A 27,267-nucleotide genomic window follows, 5' to 3' on the forward strand; every position below is an offset into this window, starting at 1 on the left:
GGCTCCTGCCCCTAGTGCGGCTCCTCCCCGCAGTGTTTGCTCCCGGCCTCTAGTGCGGCTCCCGCCCCCTAGTGCGGCTCCTCCCCGCAGTGCGGCTCCTCCCCCTAGTGCGGCTCCTCCCCCTAGTGCGGCTCCTCCCCCTGGTGCGGCTCCTGCCCCTAGTGCGGCTCCTCCCCGCAGTGCGGCTCCTGCCCCTAGTGCGGCTCCTCCCCCTAGTGCGGCTCCTCCCCCTAGTGCGGCTCCTCCCCCTAGTGCGGCTCCTCCCCCTGGTGCGGCTCCTCCCCCTAGTGCGGCTCCTCCCCCTAGTGCGGGTCCTCCCCCTAGTGCGGCTCCTGCCCGCAGTGCGGCTCCTCCCCTAGTGCGGCTCCTCCCCCTAGTGCGGCTCCTGCCCGCAGTGCGTGCTGCCTCCGGGTCCCTCTCTCAGGAGGGTGGCAGTCACAGGGTCAGGCCCAGCCCGGTGACCTCGGTTTAACGGAATCGCCTTTGTAAAGACCCTCCAAACACGGCCACCTCTGAGCGCTGGGGTCAGGGCTCCAGCAGAGAAACCTGGGGACAGTTCAGCCCTCACCCGGCGGGATCCTCCTCCTCATCCGCCCCGGAGGCTCTTGCCTCTCCTCCCGCTCTTTCTCACCGCTGCCCGCTCCCCTGCTTCTCTCCCCGGACCGGCCCGGACCGGCCCCAGCCCTCCGCTGACCCAGTTCTTCCTGGAGTGTGGCGGCCTGGTGCGCACGGACAAGAAGCCCGCCCTGTGCAAGAGCTACCAGAAGCTGGTGTCCGAGGTCTGGCACAGGAAACGGTGAGTGCCAGCCCGGACTGGGCAGCTGTTGGGGGCGGGATTTTCTCTCCGTAGCTGCTGGCAGCCCCGCGCGGCGGAAATCATCTATTTTACACACTGGGGAGGCGAGGTTCAGAGAGGTTGAACTATCTGCTCAAGGTCACAGCTTACGAGAGATGGAGCTAGAGTTTGAACCTGGTGCCGATCCAGCCGGCAGCCCCTTTTCAGATGTGTGTGCCCAGGCCCAGGCCCAGGCGCCCATCGCGACCGCCTGGGTCTCAGCCACGACTGCACGTGGGAAGGCACCTCATCGGTGGCAGCTGGCGCTTTAGCTCCGTGTGAAACGAACTTAGAGGCCAGAAGCTTGGATTAGACCCGTTTCTCCAGGAAAAGTCAAAACCGGAAATAATTTAAAATGAGAGCATAGAAATATATTAAGTGTAGAAGCAGGTTACAAAGCAATATGATGCAAAAAGTGTAGAAGCAGGTTACAAAGCAAAAAACCCACAAAGCAGTATGATATAAAACAGAAAAAACCCACAAAGCAGTATGATGCAATACAATTCCAGTGTCGTAAGAAGCCAAGTTTGTTTAAGTATATACATTGAATATGATTTTGTATATATCTATATTTTCACGGGGAAATCTAGAAATCTTGATGGTAGTTATCTCTGGGTGGTCATGTTTCCTGGTTAGGCTTTCCTGAAATTTTAGATTTTTCTGTTTTTGTTACTCTTCAGTCACTGCTCACGTTCAGTGTGATAGTAGTGTCAGGTGTACACGCGGTGCTCAGGCGCTTATATGACGTACAGAGCGACTCCCTGACGTCTCCAGGCTGCCTGGCACCACACCAGTTATTACATTACTAGTGACCCAGTGCGCGAAATCCCGCGAGACCCAGACCCGCGGGAAATTGCACAGGACCCGGGACCCCCGAGTCCTGGCGCGCCGTGGGACCCAGAGTCAAGTCCCCGCCCACTGGTGGCTGCCTCGTCACGCACGCAGCCTCCTGGTGACTGGTCTTTGGTCGTTGCGGTGTTACGACCACTGGGTTTTTATTACATAGATTTACTGTATCCCTGTGCTGTCCCAGAGTCTCCAGTAATGCACTTGTATTACTTCTGAAATGAGAAAAGCCACAGTAGATATTGGGAATGAAACAGCTTTAAAGCAGGCGTGTCATGGACTAGCGGGACTCGGTGCCTTCTAGGCAGGAGCCCTGCGCCTGGTGTAGCTCTGACTTGATACTTTCCTTCTTCTTTTTTAAAAATATATTTTATTGATTTCAGAGAGGAAGGGAGAGGGAGAGAGAGAGAAACATCAGTGAGAGAGAGAATCATTGATTGGCTGCCTCCTGCATGTCCCCCACTGGGGGCATGTGCAACCCGGGCATGTGCCCTGACTGGGAATCGAACCGTGACCTCCTGGTTCATAGGTCGACGCTCAACCACTGAGCCACACCGGCCAGGCAACCTTTTCCTTCTTGACTGGAGATATGTGAGCCTGCTGGGGCTCCTGGCGGGTCACCGCCCCCCAAAGGCGTGGTAAACCCCTCCCCGAGTCTGGCCCCCCACTGCTGGCCGCCTGTCACCCCTCAGGGGACCGGGAGCCCAGGCCGGCCACCTGCACTCATGGGTCTGGTTCTCCCACAGCCCAAGCTACGTGGTTCCCACCAGCCTGTCCCACGGGATCAAGTTGGTCAACCCGATGTTCCGAGGCTACGCCCAGCAGGTAGGCGTCTGCGCGGCCCCAGGACACCAGGGCCATTATCTACCCGGCCTGGCTTTGCAGCAGGACCAGCGAGGAGAGTGCGGCAGAGGCCGGGCGCTGTGGGTGGGTCCTCTCACCGCCGGAGCCTCCTAGCAGCCGGCTGCCGTTCTCCCCACGCGGCCCATGGGGAGCCTGAGGCTCAGGGCCGTGCACCGGCCCGGGGTCCCACGGCTGGGACGTGTGGAGGGAACTTGGGCGCCGGCGGTCCAGCTGCAGAGTCCGCCTCAGCCCTGCGTTCAAGCAGCACGAACCTCGGGCAAGGTCCATGTTTATTAAAGTAAACAGTTGGTTACATGCTTTGTAAATCTAAAGAACCCCTTAGAAACCGGTATCTTCTGTTGCATAAAATCACGGGGCCAAGATGAAGCAGAACGGCCCTAGCTGGTTTGGCTCAGTGGACAGAGCATTGGCCTGCGGACCGAAGGATCCCGGGTTCGATTCAGGGTTTGATGTTTCCTTTCTCTTTTAAAATTATTTTTAAAAATTGATTTCAGAGAGGTAGGGAGAGGGAGAGAGAGATAGGAACATCAATGATGAGAGAAACATTGATCGGCTGCCTCCTGCAGACCCCCCACTGGGGATTGAGCCTGCAACCCAGGCATGTGTTTGACCAGGAATTGAACTGCGCCCTCCTGGTTTATAGGTCGATGCTCAATCACTGAGCCATGTTGGCCGGGCTCATCATTGATATTTCTTTTATTTATTTTTTTAAATATAATTTTTTAAAAATATACATTTTTATTGATATCCTGCACGCCCCCTACTGGGGATTGAGCCCACAACTAGGCATGTGCCCTTGACAGTAATCAAACCCGGGAATTTTCAGTCCGTAGTCTGGCGCTCTAGCCACTGAGCCAAACCAGCTGGGGCTCATCATTGGTGTTTCTATCTCTCTTCCTCTCTGAAATCAATAAAAATATATTAAAAAAAAAAAAAAGACGAAGTAGAATGCAGCCACATATATACCTCAGCCCTGAGCCGGTGGGGGTCCAGGTCCCGGTCCCACAGCTGGGCTCTCACTGCTGGGCTCGCCGGTGGAGCTGGACTTGTCTGGGCTGCTGTTCCTGCTGCCGGAACAAGGGCGCCAGAAACAGCAGCGGTCAGTGAGGGGTGCCTTCAGACCCCCCCTGCCGCTCATCCCCTCCCAGGCGCGGGCTGCTGGGCCTTCCTCTCCTCACACCCCCATTTGTGCGAACGCCAGGCTCCTGACTGGGAAGCCCAGCGCTGCCTGACCACCAGCCTTCCTGGAGATAATGCCTACACCGCGGTCAAAACCCAGCACCAGTGCTTGTTAGGTGGCCACCACCGGCCTCAGAGGCACAGCCCTGCGTGTCCCCAGAGCTCTCTTAGGGGCCCTGCCTCACCCCCATGGAGCAGGTGAGGCGCCGAGGCTCAGGGAGGCCCTGCAGCTCGCCCAGGTCCCACAGCACGTAGTGCAGGGTGGGCAGGCCTCGCCGAGCCATCCCCTCCCTCAGCGCCCTCCTGCTGTACCGGCGGCGCCGGCCCTCGGGCTCTCAGCGAGGACCCGGTGGAGCAGGCCGCTCGGCTGCTGCCTGGCACCCGCCGGAGCCGGGACAGTTCTGTGTCTGAAGCGTAGCCGCACGGAGGGCTCTGGGGGCGGGGGTGGGGGGGGGGCTGCCACGCTCCCCGTGGCTCCAGATGTTGGCACAGAGCGCGTCTGTTAAAAGGAAGGACAGTAGGTGGCGTATGGAGGGCCTGCTTCTTTTTTTTTTTTAATATATTTTATTGATTTTTTTTTTTTTTTTTTTTTTTTTTTTTTTTTTACAGAGAGGAAGGGAGAGAGATAGAGAGTTAGAAACATCGATGAGAGAGAAACATCGATCAGCTGCCTCCTGCACATCTCCCACTGGGGATGTGCCCGCAACCCAGGTACATGCCCTTGACCGGAATCGAACCCGGGACCTTTCAGTCCGCAGGCTGACGCTCTATCCACTGAGCCAAACCGGTTTCAGCAGAGGGCCTGCTTCTTAACCTTCCAGTGCCCCTGACACATGACTCGTCTCCTCCCTCCCTAATGCGAGACAAGGTGGTGTTCGCGTCTCTGATCTTGAGTTGGGCACTTTGACCAAGGAAATCCTGGTCCAGCCCTCCCTTCCCTGCTGGAGCCCAGAGAATGAGGCCCCTCCCAGGTCCCACGTGAGGCTCAGGGTGCTTGGCTGGGTCTGGCCACCCCGTGGCGCCCGCCTCATGTGCTCAGGAGTTGGGGGGTGGGGGCCGGGGAGGGGGGTGAGGGTGCTGCTCAGACACCCGGTCAGGGACTGCGAGGGACAGAACCGGACTCTGAACCCAGGAGCCCAGCCTGGCACCAAGTGCCCCCTCCCCCGACCCGCTCTGAGACCTATTAAAGCACCTCCTGTGTGCACACTGCTCAGCAGGGCTCAGGGCTCAGGGCTCAGGGCCAGGCTGTGCCAGGGGCCTGGCTGCCCTGGCTTCCCGCTGGGCTGGCGACAGGATAGAAGCGTCAATACTGTGATTTGAGACCTGAAGTGACAACTTAGTCCCAGTCTTGCCTGGGTCTGCGTCTGCGGGAGGTAGATCCTGTCCTCCTGCCTCAGGGAGGCGGGTCTCGCAGGGAAGGCGGGGCCTCGCAGGGACACCAGAGGCCGGGGCAGGCCTGGGAGAGCAGGGACACCAGAGGCCTGGCCTGCGGGTGGTGGTGCTCCCTGTGGAACTCAGCTGAGCCCTCGTGTGCCCCTGTCACCTTCCTTCTTCCATGGGCTCCCCGCCTGCCCAGGTGTCCCCTCCTTTAAGGAGCAAGGTGACCCCACTGGCTAAACAGGACACCTGTGCTCCCCAGCTGGGTGGGAAGCAGAGCGACAGGTGAAGAGCAGCAGCCGGAGCCGGATGGATCTGGGCTCCGCCACCTGACAGCGGCTGCGTGACCGGGAGGGCCAGCGCTCCGAGCCTCCGTGTGCTCAGCAGAAGGGGGTTAGGACGGTGGGACAGACGCCGCTGAGGGGCCATCAGGGCACCTGCCCGGGCGCAGCGGGAACGGGCCAGAGGAGGCGCCTGGCGGCCCATCAGAAGCAGCAGGCGCTGTGGCAGGTCCCCCACCGGGAGAGCCCTGGTGACGCAGCCCCTGGTTCCAGGACACCCAGGAGTTCCTGCGCTGCCTGATGGACCAGCTGCACGAGGAGCTCAAGGAGCCAGTGGTGGCGGTGGCGGCGGCCCTGACGGAGGCCCGGGACTCGGACCTGAGTGACTCCGACGAGAAGAGGGAGGGCGACCGGAGCCCGTCAGAGGACGAGTTCCTGTCCTGCGACTCCAGCAGCGACAGGGGCGAGGGCGGTGGTCAGGGCCGGGGCGAGGGCGGCTCGGCCGAGGCAGAGCTGCTGATCGGCGATGAGGCGGGCCGCGCCATCTCGGAGAAGGAGCGGATGAAGGACCGCAAGTTCTCCTGGGGCCAGCAGCGCACGAGCTCAGAGCAGGTGGACGAGGATGCGGATGTGGACACCGCCCTGGCCGCCCTTGACCCCCGGCCCCCAGAGGCTCAGCCCCCATCGCCACGGTCCGCCAGCCCCTGCCGGACACCAGGTACCAGCCGGCCGCTCAGGCAACCACGCCGTTTGTCCAGCACCTACTGTGTGCCAAGCACCTACTGTGCGCCAAGCACTGCCACACTCGGTGTCCCTACCACCCTGGGGGCGTTTTCTACCCCAAGACCCAACTTCTGGGTGAGAAATGGGCTAAATAATAGGTCCAGACTCATTTAGCTGATAAAGCTGGCGGGGAATTCAGAGCCTGCCCTGCAGCCCTGCGAACGTCACGGGGGTGGGCACAGACCGGAGGCCCACGGTGGGTTCAGGCCTCAGTCCCTTTAGGAGGTGCTGGCTGCCCTGGCCCAGCACGGTCCCCTCTCTGCCCTCAGAGCCCGACAACGAGGCCCACATGCGCAGCGCATCCCGGCCCTGCAGCCCCGTCCACCACCACGAGGGCCACACCAAGCTGGCCAGCAGCCCTCCTCGCGCGAGCCCCGTGAGGATGGGGCCGGCCTACGTGCTCAAGAAAGGTGTGGGGGCTGGCGGGAGGGTGGGCAGCGGGGCAGGGAGTGGGAGTCCTGCCGGTGGCTGCCGGGTTTGAGCCTTCCTTGCTGGGCTGGGCTGCGACTCTGAACCCCCCACCACCACTGGGACATGAGTGGGGCAGCCCCATCGAATAGACCACGACCAGGTGCCAGGAGTGGAGTGCAGACCTAGTCATGTGATGCAAAGATTTGACCCCACGTCTTGGCCAAGCCCGAGGTCGGTCCTGGCCCCAGGCAGACCCAGGATTGGCTCCAGCTCCCTCTGTGCCCGCAGCCCAGGGCCCGAGCACGGGCAGCCGGCGGCGGAAGGAGCAGCGCTACCGCAGCGTCATCTCCGACATCTTCGACGGCTCCATCCTCAGCCTCGTGCAGTGTCTCACCTGTGACCGGGTGAGTGCCCTGCGCTGGGAGGGGCACTCTGCCTTCAGCAGCCTCAGTGGTCCTCGCTGGGCCTGGGGCTGGGGTGAGGAGCATGTTCTCCCGCCTGAGGCCCCCTGCCTTTTCTCGAGGGGCAGGGCCCTGGGGGCAGTGTGCCCAGGCCCAAGGGTTGGGGACAGGCCCTCTGCCTCCCACCTGCCAGCCGGTGGCTGGGAATCGGTGCAGACTCTGCTTGGTCTGAGCCAGGGCGGGATTCTGGAAGGGGGAGACTCAAGCTGACCTTTGACTCCACAGGTGTCCACGACGGTGGAGACCTTCCAGGACCTGTCCCTGCCCATCCCGGGCAAGGAGGACCTGGCCAAACTGCACTCGGCCATCTACCAGAACGCGCCGGCCAAGCCGGGCTCCTGCGGGGACAGCTACGCCGCCCAGGGCTGGCTGGCCTTCATCATGGAGTACATCCGACGGTAAGACCGCCCCAGCCCCGCCTGCCTGGGACTCCCAGCCTGGGAGGCGACAGACCTTAAACAGCAAAGCACAGGCGTTTGTAGGGGCGAGGGCGGGGTCCGGAAGGGAGCTGGAGGCTGAAGGATGTGTGGGAGTCAGCTAAGTGGGGGGTGTCCCTGTCCGCGCTGGGATGGCCCTTGGATTGGCAGGCAGGTAAGGACAGGAGCGACCAAGCGCAGCTAGAAAGGAGGCCAGCGGAGGGAGGGCAGTGGCGGCATTCCCTGACCATGCCTGCTCTACCTGCCCAAGCACGGCCAGCGGGTCAGGGCCCCTCAGATGAGGGAATTGAGACTCGGGGCGAGATGGGGCCACTCTCCCAGGACACTGAGCTGCTGGCTGGTGGTCCCAGGTGCCTGGCTCCACCCACTGGGCCAAGATGCCTCAGCCCATAGGTCCCCAGCTCGTACCCTTGCTCAGGCCCTGGTCGCACCCGCCACCCCTTTTCTGTCCCCATAGGTTTGTGGTATCCTGTACCCCCAGCTGGTTCTGGGGGCCGGTCATCACCCTGGAAGACTGCCTCGCTGCCTTCTTTGCTGCGGATGAGCTGAAGGGTGAGTGGCCGGGCTGGCGTGGGCGGGGCAGCTGGGGCAGCATCCAGTTGGAGGTTTCTGGGACTCGCCTGTCAGCCTCCCACCCCTGCCCGCCGGACTGGGCCGGGGGCTGCATGTCCTCCCCGTCCACCACCTGGCAGCTCTCAGGGGCCCGCCTGTTTTTCTCTCCTATTAATCTGGTGGTAAAGACCACACCACGATTTGTCCTGCATTCCCTTGACTATTGCTGAGCGTGAACATGGTTTTCGCAAGTTTATCGGCTGTTAGTATTTCCTATTTTGAAATTTCCCGTTTCTGTACTTTTCCCATTCTCCTATTGAGTGTGGCCTGGACTCCCAGGGCCGTGTTGAACAGGAGGTGAGATGGCGCCCTTGTCTTAGTCCTGCTTGTAGAGGAAGCTTCCAGCTTTTCACCGTGGAGTCTGATGTTAGCTGTGGCCTCGTCATACGTGGCCTTTCTACGTTGAGGTTGTGTTCCTTCTGTGCCCAGTTTGCTGAAATCCGTTTTCATGGAAAGATGGGCATTGAAATTTGTCAGGCGGCGTTTCTGTACCCAGCGAGAGGGCCCCGTGAGTGTGCCCTTCACCCTGTGAAGGCGTGTGCCGTCCGGTGCACTCCTGCCTCTCACTTGCCGTCCCCGCCGACCTGTGTCGTGTTCTCCTGTCCTAGGTGACAACATGTACAGCTGTGAGCGGTGCAAAAAGTAAGTGTGTGTGTCCGGGCCTTCTCCCCGTTCCCCGTCTCCACCCTCTGCGGTCGGTACCAGCTCCACACATCCCCCGGGTTCCCCCGGGGGTTCCATCCTGACCTCGCAGAGGTGAAGGGGCGAGGGGGGTGCTCGTCCGGGCCCCCAGCCGCCCCTCAGGGCCGTCACCGCCTGTCGCCTGCTCTCCTCCCAGGCTGCGCAACGGGGTCAAGTACTGCAAGGTGCTGCGGCTGCCCGAGGTGAGAGGAGCAGCCCCCCACTGCCCGCCGGCCTCTCCGCCCGCCACTGCCCGCCGGCCTCTCTGCCCGCCACTGCCCGCCGGCCTCTCCGCCCCCCACTGCCCACCAGGCCTCTCTGCCCCCCACTGCCCGCCGGCCTCTACGCTGACCAGTGGCGGCGGCCTCTCTGCTGACTGGTGTCGGCAGCCTCTCCGCTGACCAGTGGCGGCCTCTCTGCTGACTGGTGTGGGCGGCCTCTCCGCTGACCGTGGGCGGCATCTCCGCTGACCAGTGGCAGCGGCCTCTCCGCTGACCGGTGGCGCCCAGGCAGAGGCTGCCCCCCCTGACTCATAGGCTCTGTGTAGAAGGATGCCCGTGAGGGATGAGACACCTGAGACTCTCCTGGGGTCTAGCAGGTGGACAGGGCTCAGCTTTCAATTTGTAAACTCGGCGCCCTCTTGTGTGGCCATCACTCGTTCGTTACCATTATGCATGCGTATGGGCGACGAAGGTATACGACCGCATTAGAAGAGTCTGGGGGAGGGGAAGCAGGGAGTCCCACGGCAACTCCGGGCAGGCGGCCGGCCTGTGCGTGCAGGAGCCCGCGGCACAGCTGCCTGTCCGGGGGGTCGGGCCCGCTCGCTCCACGCAGGGGCCTCCCCATCCAGTCCGTGGGCACCGCCGGCGCCTGGGCCTCGGAGGCTCTAGCCGCTGGCTCTCCTGTTCCTACTTGGATGACAGGACCTGAGCGGGCAGCAGCGGGCCCCTGTCAGGTTCCAGGGTGACGGGCCCTGGTCGGCCCTGGAATGACCAACCTCCGGCTCCCCCAGATCCTGTGCATCCACCTGAAGCGCTTCCGGCACGAGGTGATGTACTCGTTCAAGATCAGCAGCCACGTCTCCTTCCCCCTCGAGGGCCTCGACCTGCGCCCCTTCCTGGCCAAGGAGTGCACATCCCAGATCACCACCTACGACCTCCTCTCGGTCATCTGCCACCACGGCACGGCGGGCAGTGAGTCCACCCCCATCCCCCGGGCCCGCCCGTTCCCCAGGGCGCCCATAACCCGCCTGCCTCTCCCGCGCAGGCGGCCACTACATCGCCTACTGCCAGAACGTGATCAACGGGCAGTGGTACGAGTTCGATGACCAGTACGTCACCGAGGTCCACGAGACGGTGGTGCAGAGCTCGGAGGCCTACGTCCTCTTCTACAGGTGTGTGCGCCGGGGCGGGTGTGTGCCTGTGGGCTTGTGCGCCCGGGCGGGTGTGCCCGGGCAGGTGTGCGCCTGGACATGTGTGCGCCTGGGCGGGTGTGCGCGGGCGGCTGTGTGCATGGGCGGGCGTGCACCTGGACGTGCGTGCGCCTGGCAGGTGTGCGCATGGGCGGGCGTTGCGGGGCCTGGGGGCCTGGACCTCCTGCCCTGCTCCCCAGGGCTTGGCTGAGAACATGGTGGTGGTGGAGCCTGAAAGATTTTTAAGGCCCAGGGGTAAGAATTCAAGTTCTTGAGAAAGAGCCCCCTGGCTGCGGGGAAGTGGGAAGCCGGAGACGGGGGTTTGGGTCTCCTGTGTGGTCCCCGTGGAGTTGATGTGGCCAGGACTCCGGCCAGGGCGGTGGGCGGCTGAGAAGCGGACAGATGGCGGAGGGGTTCGGGCGGTTAGAGTCAGGAGGCTGGATCCGGGAGGGGGCTGCCCCTGAACAGCTGGACAGTGGCTGTGCCGTGGAGGGGAGCGCAGCGGCTCCTGTCCCCCCCCTCCCCAGGAAGAGCAGCGAGGAGGCCGTGCGGGAGCGGCAGCAGGTGGTGTCCCTGGCCGCCATGCGGGAGCCCAGTCTGCTGCGCTTCTACGTGTCCCGGGAATGGCTCAACAAATTCAACACCTTCGCCGAGCCGGGGCCCATCACCAACCACACCTTCCTCTGCTCCCACGGAGGTGAGGGCGGCTTCTCGGGGGTCGGGTGCAGGGCGGGCAGGCCGAGCCCCCACCTCACCCTCCCTGCACCTTCCTCCCCAGGCATCCCGCCCAACAAGTACCACTACATCGACGACCTGGTGGTGATCCTGCCCCAGAACGTGTGGGAGCACCTGTACAGCAGGTAGGGAGCCGGGCCGCCTCTTCCAGGCAGCGGCCTGTGTGGGCCTGCAGGCAACTGCGCCGGAGAGGAGAGCGGGCCGGGCTGCCCAGGCCCCCCACACCCAGCAGATGGCATGGAGCCGTGCAGGGCTTCCCTTGCAGCCGTGTCCGCACTGAGAAAGGTGCCTCTGGTGGCACCACCCTGGCTCTACAGAAGCCAGCACATCGGCCTCTCACAGGTAGTCCTGTGGGCACCACTGCAGGGCAGTGGGCCGGTCCCTCCCCCACCCATGCCCAGCTCAGGTGGCCTAGGGCTCGTGCTGCCCAGGCCTTCTGGGTTCAAGTTCATCAGGACCAAGAGCCTGTGTCCCTTTGAGGACCTGCCCAGGCCCAGGTCCCCCTGCAGTCAGGCAGGCAGGACGTGCCACGGCCTGGAGAGAGGGTCAGCCGGGTGTGGAAGGCGAGGCCGAGGGGTCCTGGCTGCCCAGCCTCCTGCTGGACTGGCTGGGCCCCATCCACTTGCAGTCAGTGCAGACCCTGCCCTGTGGGTGGGACAGAACCCCACAGGCAGTGCGCCCCAAATCCTCTGGGACCCGTGCTCCCGCCTGCAGAAGGACCTGCAGCCCCACAGGGTCCAGCCGGGCAGGCTCAGCCCCACAGCCCCTGCCCAGTGGCCAGGAGCGGAAGTGGACGTTGGTATGTCCTTGTGACGCACCGGCCTGGGCGGGCGCCCTGCGGGAACTGGGCACGCTGGCACGTGGAGTAAACAGACTGGGCCAGGGGACCCAGGGAGCAGTGCCAGGGGCCTCCCGGGACAGGAGGGCTGGCCAGCGGAGAGCAGTACCACTCTCCCGGCCTGCCCCCCCCTGGGACCTCCCTCAGGGTTGTGTTTCTCTCTGCCCCTCCCCCTCCCCCTCCCCCTCCCGCAGGTTCGGGGGCGGGCCTGCTGTGAACCACCTGTACGTGTGCTCCATCTGCCAGGTGGAGATCGAGGCGTTGGCCAAGCGCAGGCGGATTGAGATCGACACCTTCATTAAGGTGCACGGGGTGTGGGTAGCCGGCCTCCGGCCTCCGCTGGTCACGTGGGGACTCGAGGACCAGCCAGAGGCCCTGTGTGGAGGCTGTGCTCTGTGGGGGATCAGAGTGGCGGGCCTGGCCCACATCGAAGGCTGTCCTGGCAGGGGATTGGGTGTAAGTTCAGGCCCATCTATCTGCCTGGTGAACTGTGAGCAGCTGGTAAAGGAACGAGGTGCTGCTGTTTGGGGCTGGATGGTTCTTTTTATTTTTAAAAATATGTTTATTGATTTCAGAGAGGAAGGGAGAGGGAGAGAGAGAAACATCAATGATGAGAGAGAATCATTGATCGACTGCCTCCTGCACGCCCCCCACTGGGGATCGAGCCCGCAACCCGGGCCTGTGCACTGACTGGGAATCAAACTGTGACCTCCTGGTTCAAAGGTTGATGCTCAACCCCAGGCCATGTCGGCTGGGCTGGATGGGTCTTTATTGTGGGGGCTCGGGGCCATGCAGCAGTGGAGGGCTGGGCAAAAGACGCTGAGGCACTCCGTGCCTGTGGCCATGGAGACAGGATAGGGTCCGAATAGTCCACGAGTGAGCCAGTTCTGCCAGGCGGGAAACAGCCTCGGCCATGTGATCTCAGCTGAGGTTTTCAAAAGTGACAGAAAAGACGTTCACCCAAGGGTTAGCGGCCGTCCTCCGAGCAGCGGGTCCGGGGACGTCTACTTTCCTTGAACACCTGGGAGTTTAAGTCTCCTACCTGCGTGTCTAGTGGTGCGTGGGAGTGAAGCTGGCTGGGCGGGTGTTGGGGTGTCCATGCTGACCCCCCTCTGCCCCTGTGCCCCCGCCGTCCAGCTGAACAAGGCGTTCCAGGCCGAGGAGTCGCCCGGCGTCATCTACTGCATCAGCATGCACTGGTTCCGCGAGTGGGAGGCCTTTGTCAAGGGGAAGGACAACGGTGAGTCCAGCAGGGCTCCGGCACCAGCGGGGCAGGGGGCCTTGGGCTACGGACCCCCGGGGAGTGGGCGTGTCCCGGAGACGGAGGAGGGCCCCGAGTCTGCGCTGGCCCAGCAGGTGTTTGGTGCCGCCCTCCCCTCCCGAGTGCCAGTGCGCAGAGAAGGCAGATGCTCCCGCAGCTGCCCCGCCCACCAGGCTGCCCATAGGGGCCGGGCCGCTCTGCCCCTTCCCTCCCACCTCTCCAGCTGATGCCCTGAGGAGGCTGCTGCTCCCTCCTGCCCGCCCTCTCCTTTGGGGATTCTGTTATCCACATCAGGACTGGGGAGCCTCTTTTCTGCCAAGGGCCAATCGGCTATTTATAATGTCCTTCACTTAATATACTCACTCACTAGAATGCTGGGAGGTCCCAGGACGTCCCTGTGCGGGGCCAGGGCCTCTCGGCCGCCTGCGGGTGAGCATCTGGTGCCCTGGTCCTCACCTGGGAGGACTCACGCTGGCCCCCGGGGCCAGGATGGCTTCTGGGGCCCCAGGGGTGGAGGCACACCTCGAGGCTCGCTCTTACCCGCCTGGGGAGGGTCCTGGTGGAGGCAGGCACTGGTTCTTCCCGCTGGGCAGCAGTGCTGAGCCCGGGCCCTGTCTACTCAGAGCCCCCCGGCCCCATTGACAACAGCAGGATCGCGCAGGTGAAAGGCAGCGGCCACATCCAGCTGAAGCCCGGTGAGTCTCATGGCAGCTCCGCTCCCCCTGCCCACGGGCTGTCAGTCCTGTCCTTCCCCAGCCCATACATCAGGCCAGACGGCCACCCCAGTCCAGGCCTGGCCAGCAGATGGGCGGAGGCTCCGGCCTCCGTGGGGGTCCTTGAGGCCCCTCCGCCCCACCCCACCTCCACGGCCCTCTGCTGGCCTCGCCTGCCTGCCCCTCCTGTGGGCCCCACCCTGGGTCCTCCGAGAATGGATGTTGTGCTAGAAACTCCCGAGATTTCCACTCGACCGACCACTTTGCACAGAAGCCCGTGGTCGCCCTCCCGCCCTGGGGTCCCGGCCCTCCCGGAGCCCCCACTGCCGGGACCGTGGTTCCCGGGGGGAACAGGGGCTCGGGGTGTGAGGGCAGCACCCGCTCTGACAGGCGCCTCCTGGGCCCCGCAGGCGCCGACTACGGGCAGATCTCCGAGGAGACCTGGGCCTACCTGCACAGCCTGTACGGCGGCGGCCCCGAGATCGCCATTCGGCAGAGCGTGGCCCAGCTGCCGGACCCCGACAGCCTGCACGGGGAGCAGAAGATCGAAGCCGAGACCCGGGCCCTGTGACCTCCGGGCCGCTCTGTGAGCCCCTCCTCCTTCTTAGAGACCCTCTCGTGTCCCTGAGCCTGGGCCCCTGAGCACACCTCCAGGAGGCGCTGGGAGGACCTGGCTGGGCCCGCCTGTGCCCTCCTCCCTGCGGAGGGCGTTTGCCCTGCAGAGCGGCGGCGCTGGGGGCCCAGGTGTGTGAGAGGCAGAGTGTTAGGTCCCAGTGAGACGCTGGGACAGGAGCCACCCCCTCGGGCTGGTCCACACCACGGTCAGCGGCGTTTACTCGGGTCTTCGTCCTGGACGTGCCCACACGTCCCTGTCCCTGTTGTCGGGTCCCCAACCCGCCTCCCGCCAGCGGAGGCCTGGCTTTTGCTCTGAGCTCTCAGCGGCGTGGCTTTGGGACAGAGGGTCGGAGAGGCTGCGGCCCGAGGCCCGAGGCAGAGCAGAGCCGAGTGCCCGCACCTCCCTGTGGTCAGAGAGGCTCCTAAACCCTGGGCGCTGGGACTCGAGGCTTGTGTCCGGAGGCAGCTGGCCCCCGCCCTGTGCTGTGAGCCGCCTGCAGTGGCTGGACTCACCCGCCAGGAACCCGTGGGGAAACAGATGCTCTCGCTGCTGTCATTTGCTGCTCATGCAGCTCCCGGGGGGGCGGGGGGGCGGCGGCCATGAGAGAAAAAGCGCTCCCTCCCGCACACCAGGCCTCGGCTGGAGGTGTGGCCCGGGCAGCTGTCACACGGAGTGTGTTCTGGATGCTGAGTGAGGCCACTGTGCCCCGCCCTCCAAGCACAGCTTCCATGGAGGAAGCAGCTGGGCCCGATGCTCACCTTGTCGGGCCAAAGTGAAGTGGGGGAGGGAGGGTCCTGGGACCAAAGCCCCCAAATACTGTGGACTTCAGTCTCGAAGCGGCAGATGCGGGCAGAGCCCTGCAGCTCAGGCTGCGACCTCGTTCTCCAGGACCGGGGACCTTCCCCAGGCGATCGCAGAGCAGCCCCGTTGGGTTTCTGGGCGCTTACCCCAGGGTCTTGAGAGCTGCTGCTGCCCCGCGGGAACGCCAGCACGGAGCTTCCGCGGCTCGGGCTGGAAGCTGGCCACGTCTGTGCCGTGTAGTCTGTGTGCGAGATGCATAATAAACCCACCCGCGTTCCCCACAGCCCTCGCTGTGTCTCTGTCGCGGGAGGGAAGCCTGAAGCCCGCTGTGTGGGGGGAGGGGCGGGCATCCCCGGTGACTGACGTGACAAACAGGCATGGGACTCGGAGGGGCTTTGCCGGCTCTGAGGGCGGAGAGGCTGCAGGAGCGAGAGGGCAGCGCCCGTCTTTCCCGGAACGAGCCCGGCTCCAAGGAGTGGGCCCGTGGGGGCCGAGGGCAGGGACAGGCCAGCACGTCCGCAGGCTGGGCCCCTCCTGGCACCACGCCACAGACTCGGTGCCACCAAGCAGGCAATACCCTCCCGGCCCTGAGGGCCCCCTGACCGGTGTCCGCACTGGGGCTCCGGACAGAGCGATGCTGGAGTCTAGTCCCCGCGGTGGGGCTGGTTTGTTGGTATTGGGGGTCGGGGGGAAGTTTAAACTTCACTGGTGAGATGCTGTCGGGCTGGCATGTGCGGAGCTCACCCCAGGAATGGAATGGGTGGCAATGCGGCCGGGTATGCACCACCGCCAGGTCCTGAGGAACCAGCCTCGGAGCACAGCTGCCGCTGCCCCCCGCGGGGTCCCGCCTGGCCTCGTGCCCTCACCCCCCCCTTAGCTTTCCCACAGCGTGTGTGCCTGAGCGATAGCTTAGCTCTGCCCACACCTGAGCGTGCGCGTGGGATCCATGTGCGTGTGTTGGGCTCGGCTTTTCTTGCTGAACGTGGAGGATGAGAATGGAAGCGTTTTGTCTGAGTGGTTTGGGGGTTGGAGACATTGGCTTATTCTGCAGGAAGGTGAGCAAGAAAGAACTAGGCACCAACTGGCCTGAAAGTGTCTCCTTACTATTTTCGCTTAAAATACCCTGCTCTCCAGTGGCTCAGCCAAGCTCAGCTGCGGAGCCCGAGGACAACACAGGAGCCTGCGGTTGCTCAGCGCACAGACCGCGGAGACAGGAAGCGCGGGGGCCGGGCCTCCGGTCTTTCTCCCACGCGCTGTCCCTCCATCCTGTCCCAGGGGGGTGGGGGGAGGGGGGCTCCCTCCCGCAGTGCCCCCTGCAGCCGGGGAGCCTGGCCGGCTGCTCGGTACCTGCCTTTCCACCTGCCTGCGCTTCTGCTCAAAACCTGCTCAGAAATACACCTGCCAGGTGCAGCCCTTCCTGCTTCCTCCTTCCCTCTCCTCAGCTTGAGTTCCACGAACACATTCTCCTGAGGTCGCCGCTGGGCCGAAACCCCTGGGAGCCTCTGGCTCCAGCCCTGAGGGACAGGACGCCCTTAGGACAAGCAGAAAGGAGCCGAAGTGTTCAGGAAAGCGCCCAGGACGGTTAGGGTTTGACATCTGCCAGGCGAGGGTGTTTGGAGCCGGAACTGGGCCCAGGATCCACAGGATGGGGCAGGGCAGGGCTGGGCCTGTGCGGGGGAAGGACAGGCACGCTGGGGGCAGCTGCTGCGGGACCCAGAGAATCTCCCCCATCTCTGCTCCTGGGGGCCACCGAGGAGGAGGGGAGGACAAGAGGAGCAGGAGGGGGAGGAGGAAATCCGAGTTAACTCCCCAAGCGTTTGGCCCCTTGGCTCTGAGGACAAAGGCACGCGGGGCCTTAGTTCCTGCTTCTCAGGACCTTTGGCGCCCAGCGCTGTCCCAGCGAATGGGAGGTCGTTTAGGTGAATCGCTCACTATACCAACTGCAGAGGCAGGTGAAACTGCAGAAGCAGCTCCTGGCGCAGGGTGACTGCCGAGCGCCAGCTTGCCGCCTTTGCACTGAAATCCTAGGTCCCAGGGCTTGGGCCACGCGGCTCGCCGCCTCCCCTTCTCAGAAAAGTTGAGCAGCAGCCAGAGAGGAGAGGCCTCCTCTAGGCAAGGCGGGCGGAGGAGGGACTGGACATGTGGGACGTGAACCCCCAGAGCTAGGCCTGCCGTTTGCACCACCCCACCTCCCCTGCCCCTCCCGCACTCAGACCCACACCCCCATTTCTCCAGCAGCAGTTCACCTGGTTCCCTCTCCGTCTCTTACCATCTCTGGGCTGCCCGTGGATTTCACAATTCCAGAGACCCCTTTGCTTTAACACAAAATAGGGGTGCTCCCTTGAACCCCTGCCTCTGCCCACTTCCATGTCCCTCCTCGTCACCCAGAGGGGGACCCAATTCTCTCCTGGCATGGATTCCTCTCCCACTAGAGGGCGCCCCCGCCCCCGGGTGCCCAGCAGCAGGGCCGGGTGTGGCGGGTGGGGAAGGAGGGGCCGGGTGTGGCCCGGCGCCCGGAGCTTCCGGGACCTCCCTGAGGAGCCTGACCTGCCGGTCTGCTGGGTCCGGAACCTCCGCGTCAACCAGAAAGCCAATCCTCCGCTCTGGCTCAGCGTGGCCCCCACCTGTGTCCAACCCCAGCAGTGAGTCACCAGAGGCAGGGAGAGTGCCAAACCCCTAAAGGCTTGAACCAAGTCGGGCACAAGGATGGACACGTGCAGCCCAGACGGTGTGGCTCAGTGTCCTCGGAACCAGGGGGCCACGGTTTGGTTCCCAGTCAGGGCACACGTCTGGGTGGCGGGCTCCATCCCCAGTGCGGGGCGTGCAGGAGGCAGCCGATCCAACATTCTCTCAGCATTGACTCCATCTCTCTCTCCCTCTCCCTTCCTCTCTGAAATCAATTCTTTAAAAAAGTTCATTAAAAAAAAAAAAAAAAGATGGGCACGCACAGCATTTCAGACCGGAGACCGGTGTGTGGCATCAGCGACGCGGACGCCATGGCGGCGCCTGGAGAAGCTCGGATCAGAGCTAATGTTTGCCAGCTGCTGCCGAGTCGGCCGCCTGCTCTCCCGACGGCCTCCTGTTCCCACAGCAGCTCCCAAGGCCGTGGCGTCCTCACCCACAACCCAGAACCGAGGCCCAGAGAGTGGGGCCGGTCCCCGTGGGCGGGACCAGCGCCAGCCCTGCAGGCCTCAGGGGAGGCTGGTCCCCGTGGGCGGGACCCTAGATCTCTGACAGGGACTGTTCCCCACGTGGGACAAAGCCCACAGCGATCGCGCTGGAAACAGGCTCCCGAGAGGTCAAGCAGACAGGCAGACGAGGCCTCTGGCGATACCCAGGTCACCCGGTCCCTTCCCCAGCTTGGCTCTCACTGGGACCCACGCCGGGCCGGCCCTGGAGGCTCTGGCCCGGATGGCAGCAGCCTTCTCCGCGGGGCTGGGAAGCTCTCGCCCTAGAGGTGGGTCACACCCCCGGTGGGAGGAGGCCAAGGCTGCAGGGAGCGCTGGCCTCGCCTCCCCCTCAGCAATGAGCCCAACTTGGCTGCTCACACGGGCTGCTCCAAGGACCCTTGGGAAATAGAGGTCCGTCTACTTCCCCAGGGCCGGGGTGATTGTTTCAATGCTGGCTATGGAAGCAGGGCTCCCAGTGCACATGGGGGGCGGGGGGCGCGCAGGCAGGAGGCCCCACGCTTCAGAGCCCACAGACTGCAGCCTCACGGAACCAGGGCTTCTCAGCCAAGCTGCCCCCAGGTGGGCTTGAGCGCTTGTGCACAGACGCCTATGAAACGCCCCAACCCCCACAACAGGGCCCCTGAACCCCTAAAGGTGCGGGAGCTGAATTTGCAAAGAAACATTCCCTGGTCACAAGCTTCCCAGCGGGCGGGGCTGGGAGAGCCAGCCCACAAGCCCCGCCCCCAGCAGACCGGGAGGACTGACCTGTCCCGGTCCCCAGTTAATGGGGTGAGAGGTGCGGACCAGCCCCAGCCCCGGCCCCAGGGACTCTGCCTGCTTTGGTGACGTCACCTCTGTGCAGCAAAGCACTCCGCGCCACGGCGCCAGGGAGACTTTTATTTAACACCGAGGGCTAACATGGAGGTACAGGGTCCGGAGAAGCCTTCCAGTGGAACTTTATTTGGTGTAATCCCATCTCCAGAACCTTGGCAATGGCCGTGCCCAGGCCGAGGTGCCTCCACAGTCAGGGTTAGTGCAGTACGAACCAGCCGTGGCCAGGTGCGCCCCGTCGGGTACAACAGCTTCGGGTCACGGTTTGGGTGACAGAAGCACAGGAGGCGGAGCCATGACCACGTAACATCACATTTTCTGTTCGGTAAACTTCCCGTGATGACAGCTGCTGCCAAAGGCAGGCGAGGACTCCGTGCCGCTGGCGAGACCAGCCCCGGCATCTGGCACTGCTGGCGACCTAAGAGCTCCCAGGCCCAGACGAAAACCTCACGTGGGCCGGCCTCCCCGTGGTTTCCGTCCGAGAGGGACAAGCGGGGCAAGGACACTCTCTGTTTCAAGTCCTTCTCGGGGCTGGCTCTTTAAAGATGCGTCCTTCTTACACGATATCTAACGTTGGCGGAGTGACAGCAGCGGGTCCGAGGGAGGCGGGCAGCACGTGGGGAGGTCCAGCTCCTACATGAGGTGGACGGCTCCTTCGTAACAGACGATTCCACGGGGGGAGGCCCAGAGTCAGTGACACCCTGGGCTGGCGGATAGTCACCTCCTTCCTGAATAGCCGGCTGGGCAGAGCGGAGTGCGGGGAGCAGGCACCCAGGTCACCGCTGAAAAGCGCTCGTCCACTGTCGGGCGCAGGCGGTGCGGAAGGAAAAGATAGGGGCAGGGGACACAGGACACAGCATGTTCTACACCGAGCGTAACAGACGTGAAGAGGACAGGCTGCTGCAGCGTCTCCCTCCCCCTGGGCTGCACGGAACGGCTGTCCTGACCCACTAGGAGACGCGATGCACATGCACTAGAGGCTCTGGGATCGGTTTTATGAGCCGTCACATCCGTGTGCCCTGGAGTGGCCCGCGGACAGGTGACACTCGCGGATCCTGGAGACCAGGTCACCCGCCCCGGAGCCCGGGGTCAGAGCTGGACCGCCTGCCCCGGTTAACCAGGCACCTGTTGGTTTGCAGGGATGCGGGGGGTTCTGACTCCTCTCGCCTTTGGCATCCCGGCTTTTGCTGCACTGGGCTGCCCCCTCTGCAGGGTCCGGGCAGGTGGTGTGAGCCCGGGTCTAGCCCCACTTCTGGGAAGAAAGAGCGAGAGGGCCCAGGCTGGCCACTCGCTCACCCTAAACCTGAAGCCACTTCCTCTTGCCCTGCTCCCCCAGGGTCCCAGTCACCAGAGGGTGGTGTGTGGTCACCCCTAGTTTGCCGAGAGGAGCCATCTTCCTACTGGCCACGGGCCCACCCCTCAGGTCCTGCCCCCCGCCCCTGCCCTCCGGCTCCTAGGAGACTTCCTTGTGTTGGACTCATCAACGTTGAGAACTGAGGATGCTCGAGGTGACGCCTCGCAACCCAACGCCAAACAGAAGGAAGAGGCCCGATGCCGTCCCTGAAACTCCCGGCCAGTGACCTCCCGGCTGCTCTGCACCAAAAGAGAGAAGCCCGCCGCCCTAGGCGTGAGTGGCGGCACAGCCTCACGGTTTCCCCCGAGAGCGGAGGAAGGAAAGGCAGCCCAGGAAGCAAACGCAGGGAGTTCCGCGTCCGTGTGGCCCAGAGCACATGGCGGACGCGGAAGCTGGAGCCGCAGGGTCACTCGAAGGACAGAGCACAGGCCTTTGGTGACGGAAGCGCTAAATACTAGAGACGAAGATCTTGGAATCCAAGAAAAGGGGAACTTTCACTTTGCAACGAGCTAATGCAGAGGTGTGGCGGGGTGCTCCTCGGTCACCAAGTGCCACAGCCACAGTTCTCGGGGACACGGCCCTCGCCCCCACCCCAAGGGTGACACAGGCAGGACAGCAGGGCGGGGCCGAGGGCTGGAATTCGACTTCCAGTGTGGACCCACTGAAGGCAGGGCCCCAAACAAAAATGTGCATACATGTGTACACACATGCATGTACATGTATGTGTGTGTGTGTGTGCATTGTGTGTGTCCGCCCCAGTGCCCGCCACTGTCACTCTCAGGCTGTGAAGTGTTGCAAGGGCCGACGCTCAGCATGGGGTGAGGACCCGTCACCAGAAAAGGCCCACCGAAGGCTCAATGGACTTGGGCAAAGGTGAGTCTTTTCTAACGTAAACGCGGGACCACGTCACAGACACCGGGCGCGCAGTCCGCCTGGTGGGTCCGACCCTCTTGTCCAGATTCTGTCGGTCTCCCTGGGAGACCAGTGGCAAGGTTTTCACAAAAGGCACAGTGTGAGCCGTGGATGGGCCGGAGCAGCCAGGAGGACTGAGGCCAGGGCCGGAGTGGGGGGAGGAGGGAGCCGTGTCCAGCTGCTGTCGTGTCCTGCTCGGGGTGGGACTGGGATGGGGACAGCTCTGACCCAAGAGGTGGCCGGAGGGGCCTGGGCGGAGCGGCCACAGGAGCATGCTGTGGAAAGAAAAGAAAAGAGCAGAGGCAAGCAGCTGCACGGCGTGGGGGTCCCTTCGGCCCGAAGACGCGGCCACTCCGCAGCCCAGCCCGAGCGCACGGTTCACAGCCAGGCCTGTGGAGACAAGCAGACCGGAGGGTTTCTCCTGGGAAGGCTCCCGGCTCTGGCTCCTTGGCCACCTTAGGAATCTACAACACAAACAGAAAGAAAAGCTCTGTTAGAGACGGGGGCCGAGGTCAGGGGCGGGCACAGGGCACCGCGCTGGGGGAGGGGGGAGAGGGCAACCTTAGAGGGATTGGTTACCACCGACACCACAGATAAGGAACTTTCACGGTTTGATCTCCACGCTTTCCTCCAGAGAAGCCCGCCCAGAGGGTGGCAGCACCCACCCACCCAGCTCATCTTTCTAACAAGTTCTGTTTTGAGAGAAGGAAGGTGACCGGCCTCCCGGAATGAAGCCAGGAAGTGAGGCCCGGTTCTCAGACCGCGGTGCCCGGTCCTGTAGCGTCAAGTGAAGAGGAAGCGTATCCCGGATGTTTATCATAAACAGTGAAAGTTCTTCATCTCCAGGGGGAGCAGAGAAACCAGAGACAGACTCAGCCCTCAGGTGCACGCAGGGTGGACACGGGTGTCGTGGGGGAAGGGCTTGCCAAGGGCAGAACGTTTAGGAAGCATTTGGCGAGGACATTCCCAGGACCGAGGACGAGAGCACAGTCATTTTCTCAGAAAGGTACAAATCACTGGACAACACGGAGAAGAATCCGTTTATTAGAGGCGGTACAGATACAGCTGAGAGGAGCCAGACAGATTCTCTTCTTTCAGGGCGAGGAGAGAGAGAAACGGTCACGTGGGCCGCATTCAAACAAAACTTACTCAGAACCCAAGCGTCTACAATAAACCAGAGTGGAGCAGCCGGCAGGGCCCTAGCTACCGACAGTCCTCCGGCTTCCCCCGAGGTTACAAAAACAAAAAGGTCATTAGGCAGCGGAATCACCAATAAAACAAACAGATAAAAAGAGCAAAACGTTAAAACAACGCATTCAAGTAATCCTCGCAGTTTTTAAGTTGCATATACACACGTGTTGGGGGAGGGCTTATGGACGTACTTCACAGAAAGCAATTTCAAAAACAAAACCGTAAGAGCGGAGAGTCACAATCCAGGGGCCCACGGGAGATACTCTAGTCTAAATATTTTGGCAGTTTTTAAAGGGTCCCATTGTAGACGCCACACACGCACAAGGGCAAGAGTGCAGACAGAAGGGCGGCCCCGGGGTGGGTGCATGGAGGGCGGGCGGTGCCGTGGGGGAGGCGGGGCGGGTCTATGAACAGGGAGGGAATGGCTTCTGCACACACATTAGCAACAGAAGCGCTAAAGGAAGAGGAGAAAGCTTGATAAACAAGCTGAGACTTGGCTGCTTTTGTCTGAGCAGATAACTAGGGAAGAAAACAAAGTATACTTTGGGCGGAAAGGGACATTCCTGGTCCTGGGGGAATTGTTCCAGTGAACGGAAACTACAAAGTACCACTGTTGAGTCAATATTACATCAATTCCTGGGCTATTGAGACAAGGGTACAACTTAATAATAATAATTTATGCACCCAAACCGCTCCTCCCGAAAACCAACGGAGCTGTTTTCTGAACCGAATTTGCATACCACTAAAGGAAAAACAAACACAACAAAAAAACAAAACAAAGGGAGAAACTTCACGGAATGCCACGTTTTTCAGGGCCGGCTTGTAAAAGGCTACGCGGTCTTGCCCCATTTAAGACTTTTGCCATGTTGAGGTTGCTTTCTCCAGTAGCTCATCGGCTGGAAATGAGGTTACAGGCCCTCAGCTGTGGTCTAAGGGGCGGCTGGTTTCTCACTGCCTTGCTGAACGGGGTGGGGGACCCCGAGAGGGCTGGGCTCAGGCTGCGTGATCGGTATAATAATTCTGAGGAAATTTGAATGACAAAGTTCTGTTTAAACACGCAGGCCAACCCATCGGTTTTCTGCCTTTGAGACTGTATTCCAAGTGTGTCCCACGTGACCACTGGGAGACTCTGGGTGACAAGACCCACTAGCTCGGCGAGCTCCCGGGTCGGTGTATTTAAAAATAAAAAGCATTTTTAAAAATCAGGCTGTCATTACCTAAAAGCCACTAAATTCCACCTTGGTGGCCCTTGGGAGCAATGGCTGCGAACTTCCTGCTGGAGTCGGGTCCTGGACTCCCACCCGGGGCGCTGCTGTGGCTTTAAACATCAGCTCCCAGTTGACTTGAGCTTTTTAAAGGAGCCCTCAGTGTCCAGGCAAGGAGCTCATTTCCCATTTAAAGGACAGGAATACTTTCCAAAGCCAAGCGGAAGGGGGACCTGGACGAGCACCTTCATTCTGAGCCTCCTGTAGCTGTCCTACATGATCGCAGGGCGGATCCTGGAAACGGGCACGAACACTGGGCTTGGCACCGCCTGTGCACGTGACAACCTCACCGCCTGTCCTGCCAACTTCGAAATGCAAATCCCCATGTGACCCAGTTTCCTTGGAAGATGGTGAAACGGTGTATTTGATTCTGGCTACAGTTAACTGTATGAGGCCAGCAAACAACTCTACAACAATTTCTCAGTCCACCCGCACTTGGGGGCTTAAAGATGCCACTGATTTCTTTTAATCCCCCCTTTGAAAAGTGAGGGATGGGGGCTGTGTCTGTGTGGACACAGCCCCACCTGGGGCGGGTCAGCCGACCACAGCTCCACTCGCCACACACCCTTCGACAGGACAGAGCAGAGCGGGTGCTGTTCTTACAGACGCTCCCCTACAGGGCACTGGCAAAGCTGACCGGCTCTGTCAACCTCGGAGGGAGATCGAGAGTGTAAAAATCAACTGGGGCCCTGGCCGGTGTTGCCTGCTGGTTAGTGTTGGCCCACACACCAAAGGGTCTCGGGTTCGATTCCTGGTCAAGGGCATGTACCTGGGTTGTAGGTTCCCTCCCCACCCCTGGTTGGGGCGTGTATATGAAGCAACCAGTCTCTCTCTCTGTGTCTCTCTCTCTGTCTCTTTCTCCCTCCCTCCCTTCCATTTTCTCTGAAAAGCAATAGAAAAAATATCCTCAGGTGAGGATTAACAAATAAACAAACAAAAAAATCAACTGGGTAAAATTGACCAAACTTTTCCAGATTTCATCTGCTTGTTTGGGATCAAATAGACATAATAGGATAATCTCGATGATCTAACAGTGACTTTTACCAGGTTTAGGTAAAATTACACACTTTTGATACCAATAAATGAATCTTCTACTTGCTTCTTTATTCAAGGAGGAAGAGCTTTTATGTATGACTTCCTCCAAAGTGAATGACTGTAAAATGTAACAAACTAGCATAGTTCAATGTACTAAGTTACAGAATGTAACCTTCTATGGTAGTTCCATTGGTGGCAGACACGAGATACAAATGAGAGGGCTGAATCTGCTGCGCCAGGGGGTGTGTGGCCTTTGAAACTGGGAAATATTGATTAGAAGCTAGAAGGCAACTTTTTGTTGTTATCTACAGATGCTGCCGGAAGGAGAAGTGTTTACCCGACTTCAAATGACACAGCTGTAAACTGGCAGTTGGCAGCTTTCCACATAAATGCCATCAGCAAGCGAAACTCGATACTAGTCAAGACTAGCCAAGGAATTCGGAGCGGCCCCGACCCGCGAGGGCGGGAGCCAGGCTCTGCGGGCGGCTCTCCGGCCAGGCTTTTGAAGAACTGCCTGGAGCAGTCACAGTTGTGGGGAGAAACAACTCCAATTGCTTTTAAAAAGTTTTTAAAAAGCTGTATTAAATATAAGTCTTAGCACCTTTGGCATTTTTGTCCAAATACACTTCGACGTATGAAGTGGGGACATAGCCCTCTTCGTCTTCATTTCTCCGAATGCGGGTCCACCCGTCGCCTTTGTCTTCCTCTATGACGTACAGCGTTTCTCCTTCAACTACTGAAATGGTTCCTTCATTCTGACCTGAAAACAAGATCAGAATATATGAGGTTTACGGGCAAACAGGAGCTTGGCCAGGAAACAGGTGCAGTGAAAGCAGAGGATGGGGTCCGCAGGTGCCCGGCCCTGCCCCTTCCAACAAGGCGAGGAGCGCCACCTCCCACCTGGCTAGGCCGCAGGGACTTACTTTCCCGGGAAGCCTTCGGTCCTCTCCGCTCCTGCTCCTCTCCCTCCCTCCCTCTGGGGAAAAGTACTCCCAGGGCTTTGGTCACCCCCCGTCCCCCACCGCCTTCCCCAGTCTGGCTGTGTCCCCAGCGAAGGCTCCCTCTTCGGCCCGAGCACATCTGTGCCTAGCGTTGTCCTGAAATCTGAGCACAACGGACGGACCTGGGTTCATGGCTGCTCCCTCTTCACACACCCCCTCCTCTCCCATTTCAGCGGCGTCTCCCTTGTCCCTCACGCCTCGTCTTTGATTTCCTCCCGCTTTGTTCCCACTGGCCATCAGCCAGGAGTCCGAGCAGCGTGTTAGCTGCGGCATCTCTGCGTCCGTTCCTCCGTCGAGGCTCCTAAGGCCGTTCGCTAAGATAATTTCCGGGACCGGCCACCACTGCCGACAGCCCTCGGAAAGGCGCCTTGTTCAGGGGGCGGTCAACAGGGGTGTGGGGGTGCTTTAGACATGAAGTGAAATTGGAACATCTAACCTGGTCCTTCCCTTTCTTGTCTTGTCACAATGAAAATGCACGTATGCCAGGGCTTCCCCAACTTATCTGCACCCCGCCCTCCCTCAGCTTCGTCACGGTCTGCAGACACTGGGTCAAGGTTCCTCAGTTCCCGACAGCCGGCTCCCCTTTCCAACCATCATCCTGTTCTAATTGCTCCTCCACTCATGATAACAAAGGTCCCAGGTCCAGCTCGGTCGGGCAAGGTCTCTCCCAAATCCTCTCAATACGTCCTCAGTGTTTGCCGCCTACAATCCACATGTGTCCTTTCCTCTCCCCCAGCCCCATGGGCACTGCCCACCTCTGGTCTGACATTCCTCTCTGACCACCTAAGACACCGGGGCTCAGCCACACCTCCCAGGCCTGGTCCCCGTGCCCCCTGCCCGTCTGTGCCCCTCCCGGAGGCTGAAGCTGCCCCCTAGACACAACTCTGCTTTGTTCTCCGGGGTGGACGCCACACCGCACTGCCTGCATCCCACCCCCTGGGGAGTCTTCTCAAGACAGGAGTTCTGTAAATATTGGACGAAAGCAGGAAATAACCATTACTCCTTTCTCTCTGCTGCAGTTACGTAAGCTCCATGAAGGCTGTTCAATTACATGGGCCAAACAGGAGAATACACAGCCAGCAACCTGATGATGAGGACACTCTCAGCAGAACAAAAGGGAGTGAGAGGAAGGTCTGGGGGGCTTAGCAGAAAGGCAGCCACAGGCAGGGCGGGTGCTCGGACAGCTCCGGACAGTGGGGATCTCGGTGCAACGAAGCGTTACCGTCGAAGGTGTAGAGCGCTTTACACGTCCCGATGGCGGGCAGCGGCTCCTCGTCGTCAAACTCGTCGTCGAAGTCCGTGGCCCAGCACCTTTCACCTCCGCTTCTCCTGGCTTCTGCTCCTCCGTGTAACTGGCCATTCCGGG

General features: G+C 61.4%; 2 protein-coding genes across 5 annotated transcripts in view; one reads left to right on the top strand and one right to left on the bottom strand.

Moving 5' to 3' along the window:
• Positions 1-25,349, top strand: part of USP20 (ubiquitin specific peptidase 20) — a 38,387-nt gene extending 13,038 nt beyond the window's left edge. For 2 of the 4 annotated variants that reach the window (XM_006104773.3, XM_014447037.2), the window contains 17 exons: positions 683-796; positions 2,428-2,506; positions 5,656-6,100; positions 6,435-6,575; positions 6,865-6,980; positions 7,263-7,435; positions 7,932-8,026; positions 8,695-8,728; positions 8,925-8,970; positions 9,780-9,960; positions 10,034-10,160; positions 10,706-10,875; positions 10,957-11,038; positions 11,946-12,054; positions 12,889-12,991; positions 13,636-13,707; positions 14,136-15,425. In XM_006104773.3, coding sequence (XP_006104835.1) covers positions 683-796; positions 2,428-2,506; positions 5,656-6,100; positions 6,435-6,575; positions 6,865-6,980; positions 7,263-7,435; positions 7,932-8,026; positions 8,695-8,728; positions 8,925-8,970; positions 9,780-9,960; positions 10,034-10,160; positions 10,706-10,875; positions 10,957-11,038; positions 11,946-12,054; positions 12,889-12,991; positions 13,636-13,707; positions 14,136-14,296 — 2,248 coding nt within the window. In that variant the 3' untranslated portion in view covers positions 14,297-15,425. Of the gene's footprint in view, positions 1-682; positions 797-2,427; positions 2,507-5,655; positions 6,101-6,434; positions 6,576-6,864; positions 6,981-7,262; positions 7,436-7,931; positions 8,027-8,694; positions 8,729-8,924; positions 8,971-9,779; positions 9,961-10,033; positions 10,161-10,705; positions 10,876-10,956; positions 11,039-11,945; positions 12,055-12,888; positions 12,992-13,635; positions 13,708-14,135; positions 15,426-25,211 lie in introns of those variants that run through there. The other 2 variants (XM_023745947.1, XR_002826740.1) reach the window with 2 other exon arrangements.
• A 112-nt stretch (positions 25,350-25,461) lies between these two features.
• The window catches only part of FNBP1 (formin binding protein 1), a 91,618-nt gene continuing 89,812 nt past the window's right edge, over positions 25,462-27,267 (bottom strand). Inside the window, exons 15-16 of the mRNA XM_014447045.2 lie at positions 27,124-27,240; positions 25,462-25,660 (exon numbers count right to left, since the gene is read on the bottom strand). Of these exons, the coding sequence (XP_014302531.1) occupies positions 25,482-25,660; positions 27,124-27,240 (296 nt within the window). The 3' untranslated portion in view covers positions 25,462-25,481. The remainder of the gene's footprint in view (positions 25,661-27,123; positions 27,241-27,267) is intronic.

The sequence above is a fragment of the Myotis lucifugus genome, unplaced genomic scaffold (genome assembly GCF_000147115.1).
Source record: "Myotis lucifugus unplaced genomic scaffold, Myoluc2.0 scaffold_605, whole genome shotgun sequence".
Taxonomy (NCBI): domain Eukaryota; kingdom Metazoa; phylum Chordata; class Mammalia; order Chiroptera; family Vespertilionidae; genus Myotis; species Myotis lucifugus.